At 43.4% G+C, this 25,026-nt stretch overlaps 1 protein-coding gene across 2 annotated transcripts in view; it reads right to left on the bottom strand.

Annotated features, from left to right (window-relative positions):
* The window catches only part of CSK (C-terminal Src kinase), a 64,382-nt gene that overhangs the window by 28,093 nt on the left and 11,263 nt on the right, over positions 1–25,026 (bottom strand). For both annotated transcript variants that reach the window (XM_033919894.1, XM_033919895.1), the window contains exon 2: positions 1,537–1,613. In XM_033919894.1, coding sequence (XP_033775785.1) covers positions 1,537–1,551 — 15 coding nt within the window. In that variant the 5' untranslated portion in view covers positions 1,552–1,613. The remainder of the gene's footprint in view (positions 1–1,536; positions 1,614–25,026) is intronic.

Here is a 25,026-nt window from a genome sequence, read left to right as displayed (position 1 = left end):
CAGGGTGGGGGTGCGAGTGCGTGCGAGCGGTCCTTCGAGGTGGGGGTGCGTGCGAGCGGTCCTGCGGGGGGGGTGAACTATGTAAAAAAAAAGTTATAAAACGCGCTCACACGTATAACGCACAAGGTTATGCACGGTTTGTAAAATCGTGTATAACGCAAGTGAAAATAAGGTATATATTGAGATCCTGAAGTCTGTCCCCATATGTTTTGTGATAAAGACCACTGACCATTTTAGTAGCTGCTCTCTGGACTGACTCCATCCTGTTTATACCTTTACTGAAGGTGCGGTCTCCAGAATTGTACATAATATTCAAAATTAGGTCTTAAAGCATTATACAGGGGCGTCATTGCCTCCTTTTTCCTACTGGCCATTCTCTTCCCTATGCACCCAAGAATCCTAGCTTTCGCTGTTACCTTTTCTATCTGTTTGGCCACCCAAATTCTGCTCCTCTTTTGTGCACAATACCCCTAAACTGTACTATTCCCTCGGGATTTTGCAGCCCCAAATGCACGACCCTGCACATCTTAGCATTAAATCTTATCTGCCAAATTCCAAACCATTCTTCAAGCTTCACTAGGTCCTTCCTCATGTTATCCACACTATCAGGAGTGATTACCTATTGCAGAATTTGGTATTCGCAAAGAGGAAACCCTTACCTTCAGCAATATTACTTACAAAAATGTTTAAGAACAGGCCCAAGAACCAAATCTTGTGGCACACCACTTGTAACATCCCTTTCCTCAGAGTGAGTTCCATTTACCACTACCCTTTGTCGCCTTCTTCAACCAGTTCCTAACCCAGCCCATCACTTTGGGGCCTATACCAAGGGCGCTCAGATTATTTATTAGATGTGTGCAGAACCATGTCAAAGGCTTTGCTAAAAACTAAACCACACTACATCTAGTGCTCTCCCTGAATGAGCCTATTTTATAATGGCAGATAGGCATTTATGTTACCTTTGTAAACTAGGTGCTTATTTGTACATTTCACAATGGCACTCCATTATGAAATTATCCTTTCAGTGTAATATGTTGGCTTTTTTTTTAAATGATGCTCACTATCTTGGCTATCAAAGGAAAGGCAAATTACAAAGAAAACAATTTTAATATGTTAAAAATTCCTTAAACTATTTTCTCTGTGATCCCCTGAATTCCCAAGTCATACTGGAAAGGCACATATTACCTCATATCTAGAGGATCCGACAAGTTTGTTTTGACTATGTTATCAACATGACATCACATATGCCAACCTGGCTGCACCCAGGAGTTTGGGAGAGCAGGCACTGTTTTAGCAGTTCTATTATGCTTGTTGTCGTGTATACTTATTTATTTATTTTAGTACGTATGGTACATACAGGATGCATCTAGTCTATTAAATGCAGAGATCTGAACACTGGCTGAGGATGGGAGAGACTCGAGGCACATTTTTTCACTATTCTGCATGCTCTGATGAAGGGAAAGTATCTAACGCATACTGGAACCTGAGCTTTGAGGCGATTACAACAGAGGGAGGGCTGCTGTTTAGAGACCTTACCTGTACTGTAGACATGGTGAGAAGCTACAAGGATGCAGAGTATCACAGGAAGGTTACACCACTTGGGACCATCAGACCTAGTGAAAAACACAAGGAAATTCAATACAGACAGCTTTCTGCCCCAGAGCCCATGCATAACAATCTAGCACGGGAAGTACTCGCATTGAGAACTCTGGCTGTTCACAACACAGATGAGGCCCTAGGATGGTCTGTACTAGGATTTCAGACATCTCCTTTAGAGGTATTTTAAACATTATTTGGGACAGAAAAGCATAGAGATGCAGGAACAGATATCTACAATGCACTATTCAAAGCACTTATAAGGCTAACTGCATAGGCGCCGAGGCCTGGGGAAGCCTACAAGCCCCTAACTCTCCCTGGGATCCAGCACCTCTTTTCCCCCACCACTTCCCAGTTCTAGAATGTGTTCTTCTCTCTGTCTATGGTCCCTCTCACTTTTTCTCCTTGCAGCCGGTAGCATTGCTTGAATTAAATCAGCCTGCCTCGGGGCTTTGGGCTTTCCCTATGATGTGTGCCTTCTCTGACACAACTTCCTGCTTTTGTGAGGGTGGGACAAGTTACAGGGAAGGCTCAAAACCCTGAAGTAGGTTGGTTTAATTGAAGTAGTGTCACAACCAGCAGCAAGGAGGAAGGAAGGAAAAAAGGAGAGGGACGTTGGAAGGGAACCAGGAAGGGGGAAGAAAAAAAGGGGACACATGCTGAAACCAAGAAATAGTGGAAGGAAAAAGGAAAGGGACGCTGGAACTGGGAATGGGGAGGAAGGGAGACAGACACTGGACCTGCAAGATAGAGAAATAAAGGAGGTGCTGGTTTACTGGACCCGGGTAGGGGGAGGAGAGGAAGGGACAGAGAGTAAGAGGTGATGGACCCAGGAGTTGGAGGGGAATAGATGTTGGGCCAGCTTAAGGGAATAGGAGGGAGGGATGGGGAGTATTAATAAAACCTTTTGCTTTACCATATGCTCATGAGCCAGCATATCAACAAGCTTTCTGAGGGTCTGGGGGGGGGAAGGTATGTTAGAGATAGAGAGAGAGGCAGTGAGCTGCAGGCAAGTGGGAGAGTTGAGAGACAAGGAGGCCAAGTGGCTACAAGCCTCTACAGAGACGTAGGCATCTTCTTCTGGGTGCGCTAATAAATCATTACAATTCTCCCTCCGTATTTGTGGTGGATACGTTCTGGATGTAGACACGAATATGAAAAAACCGTGAATAACTTTTCAATATGGTATTCGTAGTTTTAGGAATCTGCCACTATTTTTACTAATGAAACCGCGAATAACAGGCCAACCAGCGATTTCAGGGCAGGCAGCAAGCCAACCAGCGATTTCAGGGCAGGCAGCAAGCCAACCAGCGATTTCGGGGCAGGCAGCAAGCCAACCAGCGATTTCGGGGCAGGCAGCAAGCCAACCAGCAATTTCGGGGCAGGCAGAAAGCCAACCAGCAATTTCGGGGCAGGCAGCAAGCCAACCAGTGATTTCGGGGCAGGCAGCAAGCCAACCAGCGATTTCAGGGCAGGCAGCAAGCCAACCAGTGATTTCGGGGCAGGCAGCAAGCCAACCAGCGATTTCAGGGCAGGCAGCAACCAGCGATTTCAGTGCAGGCAGCAAGCCAACCAGCGATTTCAGGACAGGCAGCAATTTCAGGCATGCTTGGAAGAAAACTTTCTCTCTAGGGATGCTGGGAAGCTGCGTTTTTATGAGTGCACATTAGGAAACACTGAAGTTGCAGATGGAATTGGGAGAAAGCATGGAAGCTTTCAGAGTTACAGTACAGTAATGGTAAGTGATAAACTTTTTTATCGATACTGTACAATTAAAGGAAAAAACTGTAGTGATGACTTTTTTTAGGGGGCAGAGTCAGCGGCCAAAAAATCGTGAAAAATTGAAACTGTAGATACGGAAACTGCGAATACTGAGGGAGAAGTGTATTAAACTAGCACATCTAAATATGCATTCAGCAACTGCACTGGCAGGAAGTGTTTAGTCTGATAAAAAGTTCCTTCAAATTAGACCAGGCTAGAGAATGACACGGGGGAAAAATTTGTACCCATTTCCACAGGCTCTGCCTTCATCCCTGTGGACTCTGTCCCCATCCCTACGAGCTCTATCCCAAGTATAAAAAGAGACATACTTCTGCACAACTGTTTATAAATCACAAATAAAGCTTTCCACTTCGATCTGGTTTTGTTATAACCTTCCAAAAATTCAGTTGCCTTTGTTTTTACATCATCTGAGAAGGTAACGGGATTGTTTCAGATATGGGTGTTGAAAAGAACCAAAACTGTGTAGTGTGTATCACTCAAAAGGAAAAAAAACGTCTACAAATAATCCAAAATACTGCAATTAAAATTATTCACAATGGAAAAAAATACGATCATGTAACACCCTTTTTAATAGACTCACACTGGCTTCCCATTAATCAACAAATAACATATAAAATACTAATTTTAGCATTTAAAACACTATCCACCAATGAACCTCAATTTATAGACCGGTTACTAGTTCCACATAACACTACACGTTCTCTGCGGTCCACAACACAAGGGTTGCTTATGGTTCCTTCCTTGAAAATTATTGGAACCAGACGTCATGACATTTTTTCAGTTATGGCCCCTCTCACCTGGAATGCCCTTATACATAAGAGAAGTTAAAGACCTTAACATATTTAAAACCAATTTAAAAACTTTTCTTTTTAAAGCTTCTTTTAATCTTTAAACAACTCTTTTTAACCATTTTATCCCAATCCTTATGTTTTTTCCCTTACTTGTCTTTCTCTTTCTTTTCATTTGAATAATAGTAATTTTGTAACTTTTTCCTTACCTTTTCCCTTTCCTTATGTATCTGAGTTTGTCTGTATTGTCAGTTTGTTTTTTATCCCCTTTTAAAGCTGTACAATATATATTTTTAATGTCTCTCGCTTAGTATGTAATAAGCGATTTATCAAATATGATTAAACTTGAAACTTGGATGAACAGGAAAATAAGTGTCTATTAACCCCTCCCCCCCCTTTTTACAAAAGTGTGAAAGAGGTTTTTTGTGCCAGCCAGTGCGCTGAATGCTCTGTGCTGCTCTGACGGTTATAGAGTTCTTATAAGCGTCAGAGCAGCGCAAAGCATTCTGCACACCGGTTAGCGCTAAAAACGTCTTCCATACTTTTGTAAAAGGTGTAGGGGTAAATATTGGAAATGTTTCTTGAACTTTGGAATGATTTTCCTACTGAATTTTGGAAAGATTTTTCATCTTTTGAAAATTTTTTCAAACTCATTATTTTAATTAATTTATTATAAATTTGCTGAGAACTTTGATGTATTATTTTTAAACATTGTTATTGGTCTAGATTTGTTATCCATCTAGAATCTGACTGGAGATTAGAGCGGGCTATAAATTAGAATAGAACAGAATCTGTTGCAGTTAACAATAAGATGCTTGAACAGCACATGATGGAAGGACGTTGCAGATGAAAGGAGTCCGATCAGCAGACAAGACTTGTTGCCACATCAAAGGCAGACAAGACACAAATGATGTCATTTAACAGTACTTCATTTAAATTCAAAAGCAGCCTCTGCAGTTTATTTTCATCACTAAATTTAATTGCCAATTGTCTACTGTGTGTTAAGTTTTTACATATTGATACTAGTCTCAAGTTTTTGGAGAATGAAACAGGGACAAAGTTTGTCTCTGTCCCCATGGGCTCTATTCCTGTCACCATCCCCGCACCATCCCTTGTGGGCTCTGTCCCAATCCCTCGGTTAACCGCAGGTACCTAATCCTATGCCATTCTCTACTACTGAAATCTTTTACCTGGGTCTGCAGGTACTGATCAAGGGAATCTGTCTGAAATATCAGACTTCCTAATATCAAAAGAGAAATTATGACTTACCTGATAATTTTCTTTCCTTTAGTCAGCTACACTATTCTGCACATGAGTGTTATCCCCTTTTTCCAGCAGATGGAAGTAGAGGAAAAAATCAGAGTTTTACCAGTGACCTCACTGGTACTAGCTGATGGTGCTCCCTAAAAAGATCCAGTATGCATAGGAGACAAACTCTTTTTGTAATGCACCCGTGCCCTATCAATCAGTACAGTTGTAATGAACAGCAGGCAAACATACCGCTAGAGTGGCACTTGCAAACCTGAATCTAGTGAGTATAACACCAAAGAGTGGCACTCACCATCCTGCATACTTCAGGATACAGCAATAACAAAGAAAACCGGATTGCTGGAAATGTGTGACAGCTCGTCAGAGGGTCTGCATCCTCTCTCAGGCAGAGTTGTCCCAGGGCCACTGGGGACCTCTTGGGCACTGCAAGCCTCAAAGTTGGATAAAATATCCAAAAATAATAAAAACTTCTTAGAGTAGATCAGAAATACACCTTCCAGCTCGCTGGAAGAGAGGCTGCACAGCTCACTGAGGAAGGCGGCGGAGCTGAAGAAAAATTGTACAATTCCTTTTGCAACAGCTCGCAATTGGGGGGACGTAAACCCACTTCTCATGACTCGTATGCTTTGTGCAACAGAAAGACCATCTTGAGAGTGAGATCTTTAATGGAGGCCGAGTTCAGAAGCTCAAAAGGAGTCTTGGCCAGCACTCGGAGAAACCAGTTTGAGGTTTCACAAGTGAAAGGAAAAAAATATCAGAGGAGGCACAAATGCACCACATCTCTCAGGAAATGGGACATTTCCCCATGGAGGTAAGTGCCTTTCACCTTACCTCAAAAACTGGACAATCAACTGGACCCTCAGGAAACCCAACACCAAACCCTGGGCTAGTGGACAAGTTCAAAGTGATACATATTAGGAAGATTAACCCAAACTGTAGCTTCACAATGCTAGATTCCATATTAGGCATCATCACCCAGAAAAAGGATCTAGGTTTCATCATGGACAATACTTTGAAAACTTCTGATCACTCTGTAACAGTAGCTGAAAAAGCAAACAGAATGTTAGGAATTACTAGGGAAAAGAACAGAGAATAAAACATGATGTCTGAATTGCTCCATGGTGCAACCATAAGTTGAGTATTGTGTACAATTCTGGCTGCTGCATCTAAAAAGGAGATACAGTGGAACCTCGGTTTGCGAGTAACCCGGTTTGCGAGTGTTTTGCAAGATGAGCAAAACACTCAGCAAACTTTCGTCTCGCAAAACGAGTGTTGACTCGCTACACGAGCTCTCACTATGGTGGCCCAGGGATGGGTACCTGCCTGTGGGTGCTGCAGCCCTTGCAGCAGGGTAGCTTCCTTTCCTCAGGGTCCCTGTGCGGCTCTCCTCCCTCTTCGGCTGATGCCTCTGCCGTCCACCAGCGCCTCCTGGCTTCCGATTCAAGCCGGCCATCCTCCAGATGCATGTGCAGGACCTCTGAACTCCCCCGTCAAGCCGGCGCTGCTCCAACAACATGCGCACCATGTACAAGCATGCAGGACGTTCCCCCGCCCGCACCCTTACCGCGATTGGACACCAGCACGCAGCACCAACCCACAGGACGTGCCGGTACCCAAAGAGCTTGTCGCTGATTCTGCTGGGACTTGATCATCTGCGCATGCTCAAGGCCTTATGGCTCCCGCTCTTTCCGAGATTCTAATGAGATTCTTGGTGTCTCTGAGAATTTCATTAGAATCTTGGAGAGAGCGTGAGCCAGAAGGCCTTGAGCATGAGCAGATGCTCAAGGCCCAGCAGAATTAGCAGCATGTGTCAGGCTCTTTGAGCACTGGCACGTGCTGTGGGTTGGTGCTGTGTGTCGGTGCCCGATCGCGGTAAGGGTTTGGGCGGGCGGGCGGGCGATGCCGGTTCTCAGGGGTGGGGTGGGCAAAGACGGTTCCCAAGGGTTGGGTGGAAGTGCACCAGTGGCCTCGGGGGGTGGGGTCTTTTTGGGATGTTTGTGTATATTAGGACTTTTAGTTTGTGGTCCTCTATTTGCGTGGAACCCCAGAATGCAGCACGGGTCATCCAGGAGGTCTCCATGGGCTGCCTTTGGCTTGCAGGCCTTGCAATGAATGTCACTCATTTATAGCATAAGCATAGAAGAACAGGCCATTTTGTTTTCATGTATGTATGTCTCATTCTCTCTCAAGCCCAAACCACCTGCCCCATGTACATTTCTTCTCAAAAACGTGCCCTACCTCTCCCCAGGTAACAATCTTCTAGAACTGTGTTCTTTAACCTTTTGACACCTTTGGACCAGCGGAAATAAAATAATTATTTTGTGGACCAGCAGTTGAAGAACACTGGGCTTAGTCGTGCCCATCTCCACCCAATCTCCGCCCCAGATCTCACCCACATAATAGTACTAATTGTAACACCATTTTTTAAATTCATTTTTCATATATACACATACACAATATAATCTATTAACAACACATAATGGTTAACCACAAAATTAAAATACACAAAGCACACTGTATGCTTTTCAACATTCATTCCTACCAAAAAAACAGATAATCCCATGCAAATGCAGGACCAAAAACTAAAAGTACTAATATTTACAAACAAACTCTAAGCAGTACAACCCCAGAGGAAAAGAAACAAATGCATTTCTTCCTGAACAGACAGCAGATGTAAATCAATCACTAAATAAAAAAATAAAAGCATTCCCCCTCCCGCTGTTGTCTCTCTCCCTCCATGCTGTGCCTTGCCTTCTGGTCTGCCCCCTGGTGTAATCTTCGGGCTCCTCACGTGCGTCCTGTGCCTCATCTGGAAGCCTTCCCTCTGACGTGGCAATGTTAGAAAGAAGGCTTCCGGTTCAGATGCAGGATGCGTGTAGGAGCCTTTCCCCACGGCTTTGTGCACTACAGCACTCAGGGAGCTGGCTGCTTGATCGCACTATGGACCAGTGCTGAACACTGCTTTGGGCCCGATGGACGTGCCAGCCCTGTGGACGGCAGAAAATTTCTGCGGACCGGCAGTTGAAGAACACTGTTCTAGAAGATCATGCCACCTGCTCCAATTTATATCCAAAATTGTGCCATCTGTTCCATGTGCACTCAGATTACCCTGAAACCCACTCCCATTTACATCCCTTCTAAAACTGTACCACCTACTCAGACAGAAGGGAAAATTAGGTTCTTATTTTGATAATTTTCTTTGTAGTAGAAGGGCAAAGGATTCCGGACAACAGGTTATCTCCCTCTTCTTGCGCACTGTTTACGAAAGGATGTCAATCACATCTCTCAGATCCACCTCCTTCCCCAGTGGATTGTACCGACACCTTCAGTTTGTACCAAAGCAATCATTAACCAATATAATTAAGAAAATACGAAGGAGGGGCATGGGGAACCTCCCCAACAAAATCAATTCTGTTCTGCTATATAACAAATATAATAAATAATATTAATAATCAACATAAAAAAACTTAGTTGGAATGAACAACCCATCTGTCTGCGTGTAACCAGTACTAACACAAATGGAGGATTGAAAGTCTCATCCCACTTTCCCCATAGACTACAATAGCAGTACTCACGGAGCTGTGCTGGTGCCTGCCTCCTTCACCTTAACCTGGAGCTGGAAATCATGGAGAAGACGTCTGCCTCTATAATGGATTCTGTACATCCAAATGCTGCCAGTTGGGCTGAAGTCAGACCAAAACCTCAACCCCCCAAAAGACCATGCACTGCAACAGGAGAAGGTAAATTGCAGCCAGCACTCATTAAAGCCCTTGGATCACCACAAGGCCATACAACCTGTGCTCAAGTTCCTGATAAATCAGGAAAGCCAGTTAGCTTCTAGGGAAACAGACCCTGAGCTCCTCAAATCTTTAAAGTTATTGCAAGATGGCTACACAGGAACCTAAATGGTTGCCCTGCTATCTAAATGCAGACTACTGCTGTGAAAGTCTGTGCCCTCTCCCAGGCAAAGCTGCCCCGGAATAACTGGGGTCCTCTTGGCACCGAAGCTTCAAAATTCAGAGAAAACCCTCCAGAAAATACACACCTTCTCAGTTTACTTGCAGAAGGAAAACTGAAGGTGGCAGTACAGTTCACTGGGGAATGAGGTGGAGCTGAAAGATGTGATGGACATCCTTCTGCAAACAGTTTGCAGTAAAAGGGAGATAACCCATCACCCAGAACACTTTGCCCTTTGCACAACTACCATTCCTCTCTCACTCAGTAACCATATGGGATCTTATGAAAAATACTAAAATACAATCTCCTGGACAGGTTTCTTCAGTTTTTCATCTCCTTTTTCTTCAGGAAACAAGATCCTAATTCTCTGCTACTGAATGTCTTCTGGCATACCTAAGCACTTTTGCCTATCAAGTTGTAATTCACAACTTAAATAAATGTTTATAATGTCACACGGGATATGAGAGCATATGAGGACCATTCAGTCATCTAGCTGTTGAGACTTCACAGAGCTTAATACCACCTTGGAAGCTGTGGTCATGTTTTCTGTGTATGACGCACTGTAATCTCTTGACACCGACTCTGCTGCCCAGTCCTGTGTAGGTGTACACGTGAGAGTTTTTCAATAGCATTAGTTTTGTTTGTAAGAAAATGAAAATGCACATCCCTAGTCATACTACGTGCTTGTTTTACCCATGCTGTATATATACTGGGTAGGTAAACAAGGGAAATTAATTTTTAAAGAGGTGCTTCAGCGAGGCATTCTATATTGGAGCAGCTCTAGGACTCTCTTCTGACCATGAGCAGTAGGAGCTGTGGAAGAGTGGAAACATACGAAAACGAATCTTTGAATGTTCAGAGACCCTTCCTCTCTTCCTTGAGCCTCTCCTTCATCTCACTCAGCTATTTCTTTGTCTATGATGAAATGCCCTTTATAAGAAATATCTTAACAATTACCACTTTGTTTTCATCTTTGAAGAGGAGGAGCAGGGTGGTCATTGGTCATAGCCTCAGACAAGGGCAGCATTCTGTGTTGAACGAATTGCGAGTACCATATCTAAGTGCCTGAATCATACAAAGAGGATCCAAATGAAATGGTGAATAAAGCATTTAAAAAGTGAGGAGGGAGAGATAGGTGACGAAACGGGGGTCTGGAAGCAGACAGCCCAATAAACCAACTGCAGGCAGATTCAGCACAACAAATTTCAGCTACTCATAGGATATACCTTAAATAGAACTTGCATTTTTAGGTACAACATAGGTACTATTGCTGGATACATTTTACAGATTAATGAAATATACACTTTTGTGAATAAAAGTCATAAAAACAGAATGGAGGAGCCAAGACAAACAAGGAGATGGGGTGAGAAGATACTAGAGGAAGTGGTGTTTGTCTAATACAGTAACTACCATTTTATTTATTCTGTACTAGAGAAAGGGCATTATCAAAATATAAGTATTATGATGCTAAGGGAAATTTGTCTTATTATAGACGTAGAATGTAGAAGGTTATTGTCTAAGTACTCCAGATATCAATGTTTATTAGATGTATGCCCAATATTTCTGCTAAAAAAATCCATCAAATAGTTATTGTAAATCTTTGTTATATGAAAGATGTTAAGAATTATAGACATGTGGCCTCAATCCCACTTCATATTAAATTGTTATAAAACATTGTAGTAACACAGATTACAGAATATTTGGAGAACTGACGGCAAAGCCATGCAAGAAGCAGCTTGGGGCCGGACTGGAGATTGAAAAGATCTCTCTTGCCCTGCACCAGTGGCCATGATTCGACGAGGCAGCGATTCGAGGGGGGATAATTTTTTTAAATTGTATAGGCCGCCCCAGTTTTGCAAGTCACACCCACTAGGCAGGCTTGCAAAACCCATATATAGGCCGAGCCTATATATGGGAAAATAAGGTAATCATCCAGATAGTTTCTCTTACATCTGTGGTTCATTCACAACAAAAGTACGTCGCCGCCCAATTACCGTAGATCGGAAGAAGGTATACAAATTGTACTTTGGCTGTCGACTGGGTGACCAGGATAAGTCTTGGGCTCCATATATCTGTATCAGTTATTCCAACGGACTTCATGACTGGCTCAATCGACGAAAAGCAGCAATGTCATTTGCAATCCCAATGATATGGAGGGAACCGCGAGACCATATTAAAGATTGTTACTTTTGCCTTGTGAACACAAGTGAATTCTCAGCTAAAACTAAGCACATTATTGAAAAATGTCTTTATCTTTACTGTGATCCATATTCCGGACTGAACAATTCCAGCATACCACTCAGATCCTCATTGGTTTGGTGGGCAGGGAGAACTAGAGAACACTGCAGCACAAAACTGGCACCATGGTGTTTAAAAAAAGATAAGTGTAATCATCCCCACAAACTTTATATGAAAGTTATTTAAAGTCATTTACTGTTATTTAAAATATGCTCTAAACGAACCTTCATGGGGAAGCTATCAATAACTGGAGAGTTTTTGAGCCTATGAAGATTTTTCCCTATCTAGCACAACCTGCAAGATAAATTCTGCCGGCGTGCAGGGATCTGAGGCTTTTTTCCCCAGATAAAGTAGTATGATGTAGTTGTTCAGTCTGGAGTATGGACCACAGTAAAGCTAAAGCCATTGTTCAATAATGTAATTGTTGAGAGGTATATTGATAAGGACATAAGAACATAAGAAATGCCTTCACCGGATCAGACCCAAGGTCCATCCTGTCCGGCGACCTGCACACACGGAGGCCAAACCAGGTGTTCCCAAATGGGCACCTTGATCTCCCGTATCCCTCAACGTGATTTGCAAGAAGGTGTGCATCCAACTTGCCCTTGAATCCCAGAATGGTGGTCTCTGTCACCACCTCCTCCGGGAGAGCATTCCAAACGTCCACCACTCGCTGTGTGAAACAGAACTTCCTGACATTAGTCCTGAGTCTGCCGCCCCTCAGTTTTAGTCCATGACCTCTTGTTCGAGTCACTTTTGACAATGTGAATAACGAAGTTTCTTGCTCTATTTTGTCGAAACCTTTTAGTATTTTAAAAGTCTCTATCATATCCCCTCGCAGCCTTCTCTTCTGGAGGGTGAACAATCCCAGTTTTTCGAGGCGTTCTTTGTAGCTCAAATTCTCCATACCTTTTATTAGTTTCGTGGCTCGTCTCTGCACCCTCTCCAGCAGGGTTATATCCTTCTTTAGGTAGGGAGACCAGTGTTGGACACAGTATTCCAAGTGTAGTCTGACCATTGCTCTATAAAGCGGCATTATGACGTCTGCCGATTTACTCGTGATGCCCTTCTTTATCATGCCCAACATCCTGTTTGATGAATGAATGAGAATCTTTCCTCTCAAACAACCTGCCTATCATGTTGCTGAATTCACTCTCCTCACTGCTCAGAGGCTTCTGAAAATGAACTCCTATACATGTACAGTATATTCCATTCATGCCTCATTGCAGGGAATGCAAGTGCTGGGCAACAGATGACTATGCTCCCAATAGCATTATTATTGACCTTCAGAGGACATCAACCAAAATAGCGAAAGAACTACATATTGCCTTACTTTTTTGCTTTGTTTTTGTACCTAATGTTAAGGACCGAGATGGTATGCCTGATTGGCGGTATATAAACTCTTAATAAACTTGAAACATGTTGCAAAAACAACTAAGATCCAAAAAGCACAAAACAGTGACCTACAAAAAACATTTCTTCACCATTTCTAATACAAAAGCATCAGCAGCATTCGATAGGCAGCAGGTTCAGGTTTCTGTCAGTAACTAAGGGAACAGGTCAGGAAGAGAGGGTAATACACCAAGCAGATTTAGCACTATGGATCAATAGCTACTAATTTAACCAGCAGGGAGTGCCATAGATAATGCAAATCCCAAAGAGAGAGATCTGGTATAATATCATGAATGACACCTTCAGGCTGACACTGAGCTGCAGGCAACCAAAGTTTCTACCTCCCTCTGAAAGCTGGATGTTCTCAAAGGGCTGGGTCTATGAGAGAGGAATCCCAGCACTAATACTCTAGATCAGGGGTGTCAAAGTCCCTCCTCGAGGGCCGCAATCCAGTCGGGTTTTCAGGATTTCCCCAATGAATATGCATGAGCTCTGTTTGCATGCACTGCTTTCATTGTGTGCTAATAGATCTCATGCATATTCATTGGGGAAATCCTGAAAACCCAACAGGATTACAGCCCTCGAGGAGGGACTTTGACATGCCTGCTCTAGATGCTGCAAGCCTGAACAATTTGGTAGGAAGAGAATCAGCACTTTTAATTACAGCTAGAAGCTTCTGAAGATACTAAAGCAGAAGAGGGCCCATCTGAGATAAGGCAAGGCTCTTAAGGCTTTTGCAATGACATTACCATTCCCAAGACAAAGGCTTTTGCAATGACATTACCATTCCCAAGACAAATTCCAAATCCTAAATGCACAGATATCTATCCAAATATAGATGGGGTTACTTCTGTACTTGAAAGGTCACATTCTTGTAATTTCTTCCAAAAAGGCTAAGCATATCCCCCAGACCCTGAAAAGTCCAGTGCATATTTAGCATATTACGCCTATGACTTTATAAGTTCTTGAATGATACAAAAACTGTTTGAGGCTCCCTTTTTCTCTAGCCATGTAATTTTCTAAAAGATTCATTTAAAAAGTGTAAGGATGGAACCAGAGAATAAGTGTAAGCACCATTTGCCATCCTTCATCCCCCTATTTGCATGAATCGTTTCAAGTCTTGAGCCCAGCCAGAATTACAGTTAACTCGGATCACCTAGGGAGAAGTTTTCTTGCATCTAAATGCAAATCATTTCCCCAACTGACAACAAGGTATGTCTGATTCAGGGCCTCCCACCTGTATGCATGGCTTCCTGGAAAAGAGAGATTTGTGTTCTTCTGATCCTGCATATATTTCGAGTCAGAAACAGGAAAGGGCTTTCTATATAGAGGTAGGCAGGTTATCTCAGCTCATTGTTTTCAGCAGCAGAAAGAAAGAGGAAGTGAGACATAGCAGAAAAGTACTGGGTGACAGAATTGTAAAAAAAAAAACCCTGCTCAAAAACAGCACTGCAAAGTTCTTCACCCTTAGGGATGACAGGAAGAAGGTGGTGGTGGGAGTGGGTCGATGCAATATGCTTGTGTTAGAACCATACACTGTCTAATGTGATTCTAATACAAAGTTTTAGCTCCCCAATGCTATAAGTAAATAGCATGCAGATTGCAAATGAATTAAAATGGTGTGCACACTGCTGCAATAACATGCAAATGTTTGCTACCTTGGCAAGTACAATTTCTCCCTTCCTTTTGGTATGTGAGTGGGGGATTGACTCACATATTAACAGAAAGGAAACATTAGGGGAACCACCACCACCACCAACCCTGCAATAACTATAAAGCAGCTAGCTAGATTCTGTTTCTTCTCCCCCCAACAGTCCAAAATTATCCCTGGTGGTCTATTAGCCCCCCCCCCCCCTCCCAGCTTTAAGATGCATGACAGTAGGAACAATGCCCACTTGCTCCTGCATCTGTGCTGCCATCTTGAAAAATATTATAACTTGGCCCTGCACAGTGCATCCTAGGACACACTGAAACAGGTTCAGCCACTGCCAATTTTCAAGTTAGTGGCACAAAGGCAGGAGCAAGTGAGCATCACTCCTGCTCCCAACTTGAAGGTCCATAAGGGAGCCAAGGGGCCTTCAAGAGATGAAAGAAGTCCAGTATGCCACCAGGAATTTTGGTTTGGGTGTTGGGGGAGCTGGGGAGGTCAGGGAGTAGAATGTGAGGGTCAAGGGGTTTTGTAAGTGCCACACTTCACCACACCTTCTGTTCCGTCGGCCGTCAGCCTGCCCCAGAAGTGTTCTTTCTGCAGCACTTCCTCTTCCCAAGTAGGCAGGACGCTGCAGAAAGAACACTTCCGGAACAGGTTGACGGCAGGAGGCTGGCTGCCCTAAGATTTTAAATTTCAGCAGCAGGGAGATGGTAGGTGGGGGAGTTGGGTCTCAAGGAAGTCCCTGGAGAGTGTAGTGTCAGGTGCACAGTCACCAAGGGCCGCATAAAATGGCCAGGTGGGTTAATTCGCCCCACGGGCCTTGTGTTTGACAAGCAATAAACTCATATGTATTCCATATGTGTACAACACAAAAATTGGGTTTTCTCTTACCCTTTTTAGGGTTCCCTATAGGCCATTCTAGTCTATAGAGCAGGGCCTATAGGGAACCCTAAAAAGGGTAAGAGAAAACCCAATTATTGTGTTGTACACATATGGAATACATATGAGTTTATTGCTTAGATCACTGGGCCTTTGGTAGCTTTAAGAAGTGGCAGTTAGCATCATTCATCAATAATTCTCATCTAGAAGAACACATGCTCAGATCAATGGCTAATAAGGTTTCAGCTGTCCTTCCTTTTTGGTTCGCACATAGACAGTGATGCACAGCTTTCAACCTTTCACCTATTATCTTACTCCTTCCTTGAACTCTTAGTATCACTTTGAGCAATGTAGGGCTCTAATACTTCAGGAATATGTCCAGCCTAAGGCAGATAAGCTGGAGACAGTGATGGAACCCAACCTTGCAATTACACAGTGACGGGACAAAAGTGTGCCGGACAAAGCCCCGCCGACATTGCGGCACAGACAATTGCGTGCAAGACTCTAGCGTAACGCTGTAAAAGTTAATTTTAAAGAGCTCCGACCGGGGGGTGTGTGTGGAGGGGAACCTCCCCCACTTTACTTAATACTGCTTGTGCTGTCGTTGGGGGGGGGGAGAGCAACCCCCACATTATACAGAAAACTTAACTTTAAAAAAAAAAAAAAAAAATCAGTTTCCTCTATAATGGGGGATTCCAAACTCCTAACCCCCCCCCCCACCAACAGCAGCGTGAACACTATTAAGTAAACTGGGGGGTTCTCCCCACACCCCTCATCGGAGCTCTTTAAAATTAACTTTTCTGGCGGCGCGCTGCAGTCTTGCGCCCAACTGTCTGGGCTCAAATGTCGGCATGGCTTTGTCCCATGCGCGAATGACTGTGAACCCAACTACACAGCACCTTATACCAACTCAGTCACCAGCCTCACCCAGTGGTACTGCTTTTTGTCTGGTTACATAAACCAGACTACGGGAACTCCCCACAGCCATTTCCTAATGGCTATCTGCAAGGGGCTGGAGCGTAGAAAGATCGCTACAGCCCCGAAAACCAGCTAGATCACCAGGTAAGGCCGGGATGCCAGGGGAAGGTGGAAGGGAGGCGGGGGGGTCAGAGCCGGATATTCGCAGTTTTTCACCATTCGCGGTCCGGCTCTGCCCATATCCCCCACGAATAAGGAGGGAGAAGTGTATGTGAAGTAAGGATAGAGATGGGACACTCCCTAACAATAGAACTGTTCTGCTTTAATATAAAACACTGTTCCGGAGTCTGTCATAGGGGAAAACACCCTCCAGGGTTTCAAGACAAAGTTAGACGAGTTCCTACTGAACCAGAACGTATGCAAGTAGGGCTAGTCTCAGTTAGGGCGCTGGTCTTTGACCAGAGGGCCGCCGCATGAGCAGACTGCTGGGCACGATGGTCCACTGGTCTGACCCAGCAGCGGCAATTCTTATGTTCTTATGTTCCAGGTAATGAACTAGCAACAGCTAATAGAAGCATCAAAGGAGCTCAGGTAGTACCCCTGGAAATGTTCAACTTATAATACAATATTCTTCAAAGCCCAAAGGGATGACTGGCATCTAAGATTAACTTGGAAAAGCATTAACAGAATGAGACAAAAGAAGCGCTCTTCTCATGTCTAACTTCATCAAAAGATAGTCCTGCTTCCTAGAACTTGTAAGCTGAAATACAGGCAAACAGACCTCCTGATTCACATGAAATCCCAAAATAACACCTTTGGCAGAAACGAAGGAACAGTGCGAAAGGAAACTCCAGTCTATGAAATTCTGAGGAAAGGCTCTCAACAAGAGAGCACCTAGAGCTCCGAAACACACTGCGCCGAAGTTACTGTGATGAGGAAAACTTCCTTAAGCGACAAGTCCACTAGGGACACTGCTTCCAAAGGATTGAAAGGAGCCTTAGTGAGATCTTTCAAAACCACACTGAGATCCCATTAAGGGAATGGTGGCCTAAGCAGTGATCTAACACAAAGAACACTCTTCAGAAATCTAGCAACGTCCAGATGAGACATCAACGTAGAACCACAGTCCTGAGCCCTGAAACAAGAGAGCCCAGCAACCTGGACCCGCACCGAAGTCACGGTGAGGCCCTTGTCAAGGCCCGCATGGAGAAAAGCCAGCATTACCGAAACCAGCACTGAGAACATCTCCACATAGACACATTGTACTCAGTATCATCATGCCTTTAAGGATTTAAAGTGCAGTTTTTCACTTCAATGACCCCCTTGCAACATCGGGATAACATTAGAAGGAAGCTTTATCAAAAAGAGCAGTGCTAGATATTTGGCTTGAAGACTGTATGGCCAAATGGACTGAACCAAAGGATTGAGTTGCATGCTTTTTTAAAAAATCATGCCTTTTTGCATTGAGCTATCTGAAAAGAACATAACGTAAAGAAACTGGAAATAGAGATGGATACCAATGTACCGGGTTTATGTGAGTGGAGGATTACTAGTTATGTACTGAAAACAAAAATAGGACATGCTGGCCATAGGAGCCAACTTTCAAAACGATTAGGGATGCTCACCTGGATCATACCACCTTAGTCACTGACCAATAGGAGGCACCTAATGGCGCCCTTAAGGTGGCCAAAACTATATCTAGGCTCTTTCCTATGGCACCAGACTTCCAGCAGCAGTTTATACAGCTGAAGGTGGACTCTGCAGTGGTACAAATGACCAAGTGCGCCTCCCTTCCTAGTGAAGGTGGAGTGATGCTAAAGGACGCACAGGATGTGATCCCAGTTTGAGGCGCTGGCTTTGGATATCAAAGCTGCAGCAGCTGCTTCCATACCAGACTACAGACTAGTCCCTTGGAGCATGGGGACTCCTGTCCCCATATGTTTTAGGAGGGATTGGATTATGTGGCCAATGCTCTTTATGACATCATCAGAGTCCCAAGTAAAGTTTTTGCTTCCTCCATTTCTGCTCGCTAAATGCTCTAGATCAGGCAATGGGTGAGCGACTCAGCCTCCAAGACCACTCTTAGCAGATTACCCTTCAAAGGGGTAGATGCTGTTTGGCAAAGGACTAGATGACCTCATGGCCTGTGTGGCTAATTGCTGCCCCAAATCTCTCATGGAGTCAATCTGCCAGGGGCAGTAGAGGTAATTTTCATGCTTCTAGGAGTTCCTGCCAAATTGTTTCTGTTACTCTTCTCTAGGTCCCTCTCAGTGGTCCAGACAGAGATTTGGCCATTATCAATACCAGAAATTCACGGGATCCTGTGGTGGCTCGGCTTCCAAGAAGCAGCAATGATGCCAGAACGACGGCCAATCTGCCTCATATTAGAGAGCGGCTGTCAGCATTCTGGGAAAAATGGGAACAGATTTCATCCGACCACTAGGTTTTGGACATTATCAGGATTGAGTTCTCTTGACCCCCCTCTGGATCTGTTCCTCCAGCAAGAGAAGGAGGCCAGAGTCAGAGCGGCAGTGCAACGTCTCTCAGCCATTCATGCCATAGAACGAGGCAACACTAGGGGCCATAGTAGTCTCCACTGAGGTGCCCTTAATTTGCAAAAAATATTCCTCTTGAAAACAAAAGTAAGCACAATCGTAGACAATTTGATAAAAAATCCAGTAGGAGTATGTAACGAACCAGTACGCCTAGATAAAACATCTTGTATTATAATTAGAGCTTCATATTATGGTATATTTGTGCACAATGATTCTATATCTAATGTCACAATAATTATACTGGACATATCGCCAACAAGTTCATCCAGTAAATTGATATTACTCGAGTCACGAACGTATGATTTTATCAGAGGTATAGAAGGTCTTAAAAATGTATCTATAAAGATGGATACTGGTTCTAATAAAGACCCTGTTGCTGCCACTATTGGTCTTCCAGGTGGATTCGTAAGTGATTTATGTTAAGAACATAAGAAAATCCCTCACCGGATCAGACCGAAGTCCATCCAGTCCGGTGATCTGCACACGCGGCGGCCCATTTAGGTACTCCTGATTGGAGACCCAGATATACCATAGCCCTCAATACAATTTGCAAGAAGGTGTGCATCCAACTTGCTAAATATGGTCTTTTTAAAGATCTGACTCACTCTAAAAGGTGGTTCAGAGACTAACAGACAAAGGTCTATGAAGGAACAGCTCATAGTACATCAGTATAAAGTTGAATTTTTGATAAACTGTAGACATTAAAGTTTTGAAATAATCTGTATCTGTATGCCTTAGGAATTAACATCTGTATGCCTTAGAGGAATTAATAGCATTAATCCCCCTCCTTTAATTAAGCTGTGCAAAAGGTTTTTCGTGTGGTCTGGTGCAATATATGCTCAGACGCTCACAGAATTCCTATGAGCATCGAAACACTTACCTTGCCGGCCTGCGCTAAAATCCTCCAACACAGCTTGATAAAAGGAGGGGGGGGAGATAAGTTTGCAAATCTAGAGAACCTATATTCCCTGGCTGCTGAAAACATGAAGGTTATGAGAACAGGAATAATCTGGAAAATTAGCATATACCATCAATGAATGGGTGACACAACAGCCAAGAACACAAACACAGAAATGTTTCCATACAGCCCTCGCACATTCCAAGAGCAGGGATTTCTCTTTCTCTATCACTACTCATGACAAGTTAATAAGCAGTTTATGGGGCCATTCAAGCACTGCAGCAGCGCTCAGGCTGACAGGTCTCTCTGCAATACTTTTTTTTCTACCCTCGGACTTCCTCTTCTCTCTGTGCCACTGTCATATCACTCACTTTTCCTACTAGACAGTTTGTTCTATTTTTATCACTCATTTCCTATAAACTGTGATCCAAAACCACATTCACTAAGTAACACAACCTAAAATACATAATGCAGGGGTGCCCAATACGTCGATCGCGATCGACAGGTCGCTCACTCAGGCGACCCCAGTCGATCGCAGAGCGGGTTCCCTTCTTCCCTTCTCTTTTTTCCCCTCCTGACTGGCCCGCCTCTTGAAGAACGCCAGCCAATCAGAGTGCTGGCAGGGCAGGGTGAAGGTCGGTGGTGTACCAGTGTTCTCCCTAGGGCCTTTTAGCTGGGCGGTCCTCATCTGCTCCTGAATTCTGCTGCTGCCGCCGCTGCTCAATATTTAAAAAAAAAAAAAAAACGGCTTGGAGAACTTATGCTCCGGGGGCTAATGTGTGCTTGTACCGGCTTCCCTTCTCTTCCCTCTGAAACCGGAAGTTATGTCGGGGGGTGGGGTGGAGAGAAGGGAAGCTGGCACGCACATGTTAGAGCTCCATTCGCGGGCTAAAGCGGGAGACAGGTCAGTGAAGCTTGTGATTAGCTCTTCTTGCTGCTAGGTCCTGCCTACTTTCTGTTTCCTCAAAGGCAGGACCCGGCAGCATTTCTCTCAATAGGTCGATCGTGGGCCGATCAGCCTTCCTCTCCCGACGTCAATTCTGCCGTCGGAGAGGAAGTTCTGGCCAGCGGAACTTCTTCTCTGACGGCAGAATTGACGTTGGGGAGAGGAATGCTGGTCGGTCCGAAGCAGGGAGAGCTTGGCCGGCGGCGGGCAGCTTTGGGGGCCTGTTATCCGATGGCAGCAGAAGTGGCAATGGCTTGGAGGAGGGCAGGGAGGGAGAAAGAGGGCAGGCAGGGAGACAGAAGTAATGAAGAGAAACAGAAAAAAAGAAAGGGGGCATGAAGAGAGAAAGAAAGAAAGGTCAGGGAGAGAGGAAGAAAAAGTTGGGGGAGGGAATGAGGTGTGGAGGAGAGGAAGCATACAGGCTGAAAGAAAGATTGGATGCACAGTCAGAAGAAAGTGCAACCAGAGACTCATGAAATCACCAGACAAGGTAGGAAAAATGATTTTATTTTAAATTTAGTGATCAAAATGTGTCTGAATTTATATCTGCTGTCTATATTTTACAATATGGTCTCCTTTTACTAAACCGCAATAGTGGTTTTTAGCGCAGGGAGCCTATGAGCGTCGAGAGCAGCGCTGGGTATTCAGCGCAGCTCCCTGCGCTAAAAATTGCTATTGTGGTTTAGTAAAAAGGGAGAGGGGGGTGGGTATTTGTCTATTTTTGTATGGTTGTTACTGAGGTGACAGTGCTTTGACCTCTTTGAAAAACCCCCAGAATAGGAATGATAATTAACAATTCTATGCGTACAGTATGCGTTGTGTTTTTTTTAAATTTTATTATTGGTAGATCATTTTGACTTGGTCATTTTAAAAGTAGCTCGCGAGTCAAAAAAGTGTGGGCACCCCTGACATAATGTATAAACTTAAAGCAATAATAACTCCTCTCTCTATTTCTGCCAAATCTGAATGAGACATAGTGACCACCTTCTCCTATGGTTGAGTAAGCCTAGCCACTACTTTCACTTCCATTTTGTCAGAATTAGAAGCAGAATCTCTTTCACCATTATGGCTGGTGGTCTATTTTGAAGTAGAAGTCCTAATTAAAAGCATCTCTGCACAATTATTTTGTAGCTAGAGTACACAAAATCATTAAGAACTTTTTTTAGCATTTTTAATCTTTCTACCCTAACAGATACAGTTTATTATTTATATTCCGCCTTTAAAAAAGGCGGATTACAACCAAACATACACAATTTAAAAATAATAAAATAAAACAAACATCAAAAACATCAAGATTGTCAATTCACATAAAAGGTATCAACCATCATACTTCATCTTACAAAACGGATGACACATTAACAATTTTTGAAATTTACACAAATCTTTTCGTTGTTTGATGTATTCTGGCAGCCTGTTCCACTCAGAGGAAAATATCTCAGTCTGTAAATGTAATTTTTAAGGAGTTGGAATAACCAAATTACAATGTGTAGCAGAGCGCAATGGTCAAGATGGTACACAGGTAGGTATTTTGGTGATAAATGATGTACATATTGGGAAGAATACTACCTAAGGAGTCAAGATTGTCTACGTCTAAGGATAAAATAACTTGAAAAACTTAACAATATGGAACCAAATTTGGCAAGTGGGGGGGGGGGGGGGGGGGGGGGGAGGGGGGACAGATTGGTGAAAACAGAGATCAAAGTAGAAAATGGGTCAGATCAGGCTGGGAGTTTCAGAAAAATAAGCTCCCCCCAAAAAAAATTAATGCATTTCTATGGTAGAAGAACCACCAGTGAAATACAGCTCCTTACAAAATCTCTCCCTTCTTTTCTGCTCTTTCAATCACACACCCTTCCCCCTGACACACATATGTGCACACACACACGCAGGCATTGGATGTAGCTTCATGAGATTACTCTGCTTATTTTTACCACTATCCACTCCATCTCTCATCTCATGCTTCCACACCTATCACTGAAAGGCTGCCTTTCTGTAATTCAGATGTGTATTTCATTTTCTTTTTTATGAATTCTACTCTGCAACCTACTGATTGAACCCTAAAGCTTTTTTTTTAAAGGATTATTGTATGTATACTGCCAATTAATACCTGTTGCTGTAAAAAGGGCTACATTATGTCATAGGCAAACTAGGATATCATCATAAAGGGAAGATTAGATGCTTAACTCAATAATCATCTTTCTAGTAGAAGGGTACAATAGGTTTGACAAGTAGGTTTCTTCCCTTCACCTGCACAGTTTGAAGAAGGCATCATCCCATAGGGAGTGGCCTAAGGGATCTAGCCAATCAGAATCTTAGGCTACTCCCAGTGCGTCTCAGAAGGCAATGCAAGAGAGGCCTAAGATTCCAGTTGGCTCAGGTGCCTAAGGCCCCTCCTGAGCCAAACAGGGCCTTAGACTCCTCCCTGGGGTGGGAGGGGTCCAGATGGGCTACTTTTTGGGATGGGGGCTCCGGCAGGAAGAACTGGGCATCCCAACTGCTGACGATGCTGGGGGGGGGGGGGTCCTGAGCTGTCAAGCTTACTTTCCTGTCAATGCCTGAGCCAATCAGCGCTCAGGCACTGACTAGAAACTAAGGCTACAACCAGAAAATTTTGCCTGCAAATGTAGCACAACAAGGTTACAGAATCACCCAGTGATGACAGAGAATCGCCCAGAGAGCTCATTTAAATATGAATGAGCCCATTTTACTACCATTATAATCTTAATGATCTCGTTGTACTATATTTGCATAGCAGAGTCGAAGTCTGCTAGGAAGCTTGAAAAAAACCACGGTGAGCCATTCTGATAATCAGCTGGTAAAATACTGGTATGCTATACTGGCTGGAACCGGTTATCTCAGAAACTCTGTGGTACGAGGATGACTGAAGGGACATTGTAATGCCAAGGTTTAAATTATACTGAAACGATAAGGTCAATGAAATTGGAGGAAGGATAGTGCTAAATGTTAAGGATAGCATAAAATCAAAAAGACTAGAATGCAATGTGGAATCCTTAAGGATAGAAATTCCATGTGCAATGAAGAAAGTATTGGAGGCATATTACTATCCACTGGACAGGATAAAGAGATGGAGAATGCACCAATAGAAATCAGGAAGACTAACAAATTTGATAACAGAAATAATAGGTGATTTCAATTGGGTAAATGTCCCATCAGGGCATGGTGTAAATGACTTTCATATAGCAGCTGATTCTGAAATCAACAAGATAAACTACTTTAGATTTAGTCCTTATTAGAATGCAGGACCTGGTGCAAGAGGCAACTATGGTGTGAATACTTATCAAAAGGGATTCCAAGAGGATCAAAATCTATCAGAGTCACTAGGAGGACATTAAGGAAAACTACTATTTTAAAAAAGGAAATCTATGATAAAGAAATTAGGGGAAAATACGAACAGTAGTAGCTGGCAGGGTCAAAAGTTTAAATAAGGCATGGGCATGAGGAAGTTTTGGAAGACAAGCAGAATACTTCAGATGGATTTTGTGATGAAGGATTGACTTGGATAACATGTGGATTTTACATTTTTGGTTTTTTTTTTTCTTTTTGAACTGTTTGGATGAGCACATAGCACTTTTTGGATTTGGAGCACTGAGCACTTTTTGGATTGGCAGCAGAGGCCTGGGACCCTATGAAAACTCCAGCAGAGATAAGTACCACCCTTGTTCGATATTTATTTAGAGCTTTAGTCTTTTAGAACTTTAGCTGTTTAGTGATAGGAAGGGAGGAGTGCTATGATGTATATAAGCCTAAGAACATAAGAACATAAGAAATGTCTTCGCCGGATCAGACCTTCGGTCCATCTAGACGGCGACCCGCGCACACGGAGACCGAGCTAGGTGTTCCCTGATGAATCCCTTGTTTACCCATATCCCTCAATGTGATTCACAAGAAGGTGTGCATCCAACTAGCAGAGGCTTATGTTTTGGAGTTCTTATTTGGCTATCACTGAGCACTATTTATTAATTATTTTATAGAATATATTTTTTTATGGAAGAATCATTATTTAACAATACTATTTTGGAAACCCAGATCAAATAAATTCCATGTCTTAAAAAAAAAAGCACTGAAGGGATGACTGCTAGCATGTTTGTGAGGTAGCCAAAAGTGTATCTTTTGAAAAATGGAAAGCTGACCCAAAT

This window comes from Geotrypetes seraphini, chromosome 14 (genome assembly GCF_902459505.1).
Source record: "Geotrypetes seraphini chromosome 14, aGeoSer1.1, whole genome shotgun sequence".
Lineage (NCBI taxonomy): Eukaryota > Metazoa > Chordata > Amphibia > Gymnophiona > Dermophiidae > Geotrypetes > Geotrypetes seraphini.
This window is presented reverse-complemented; position numbering and strand designations above follow the sequence as displayed.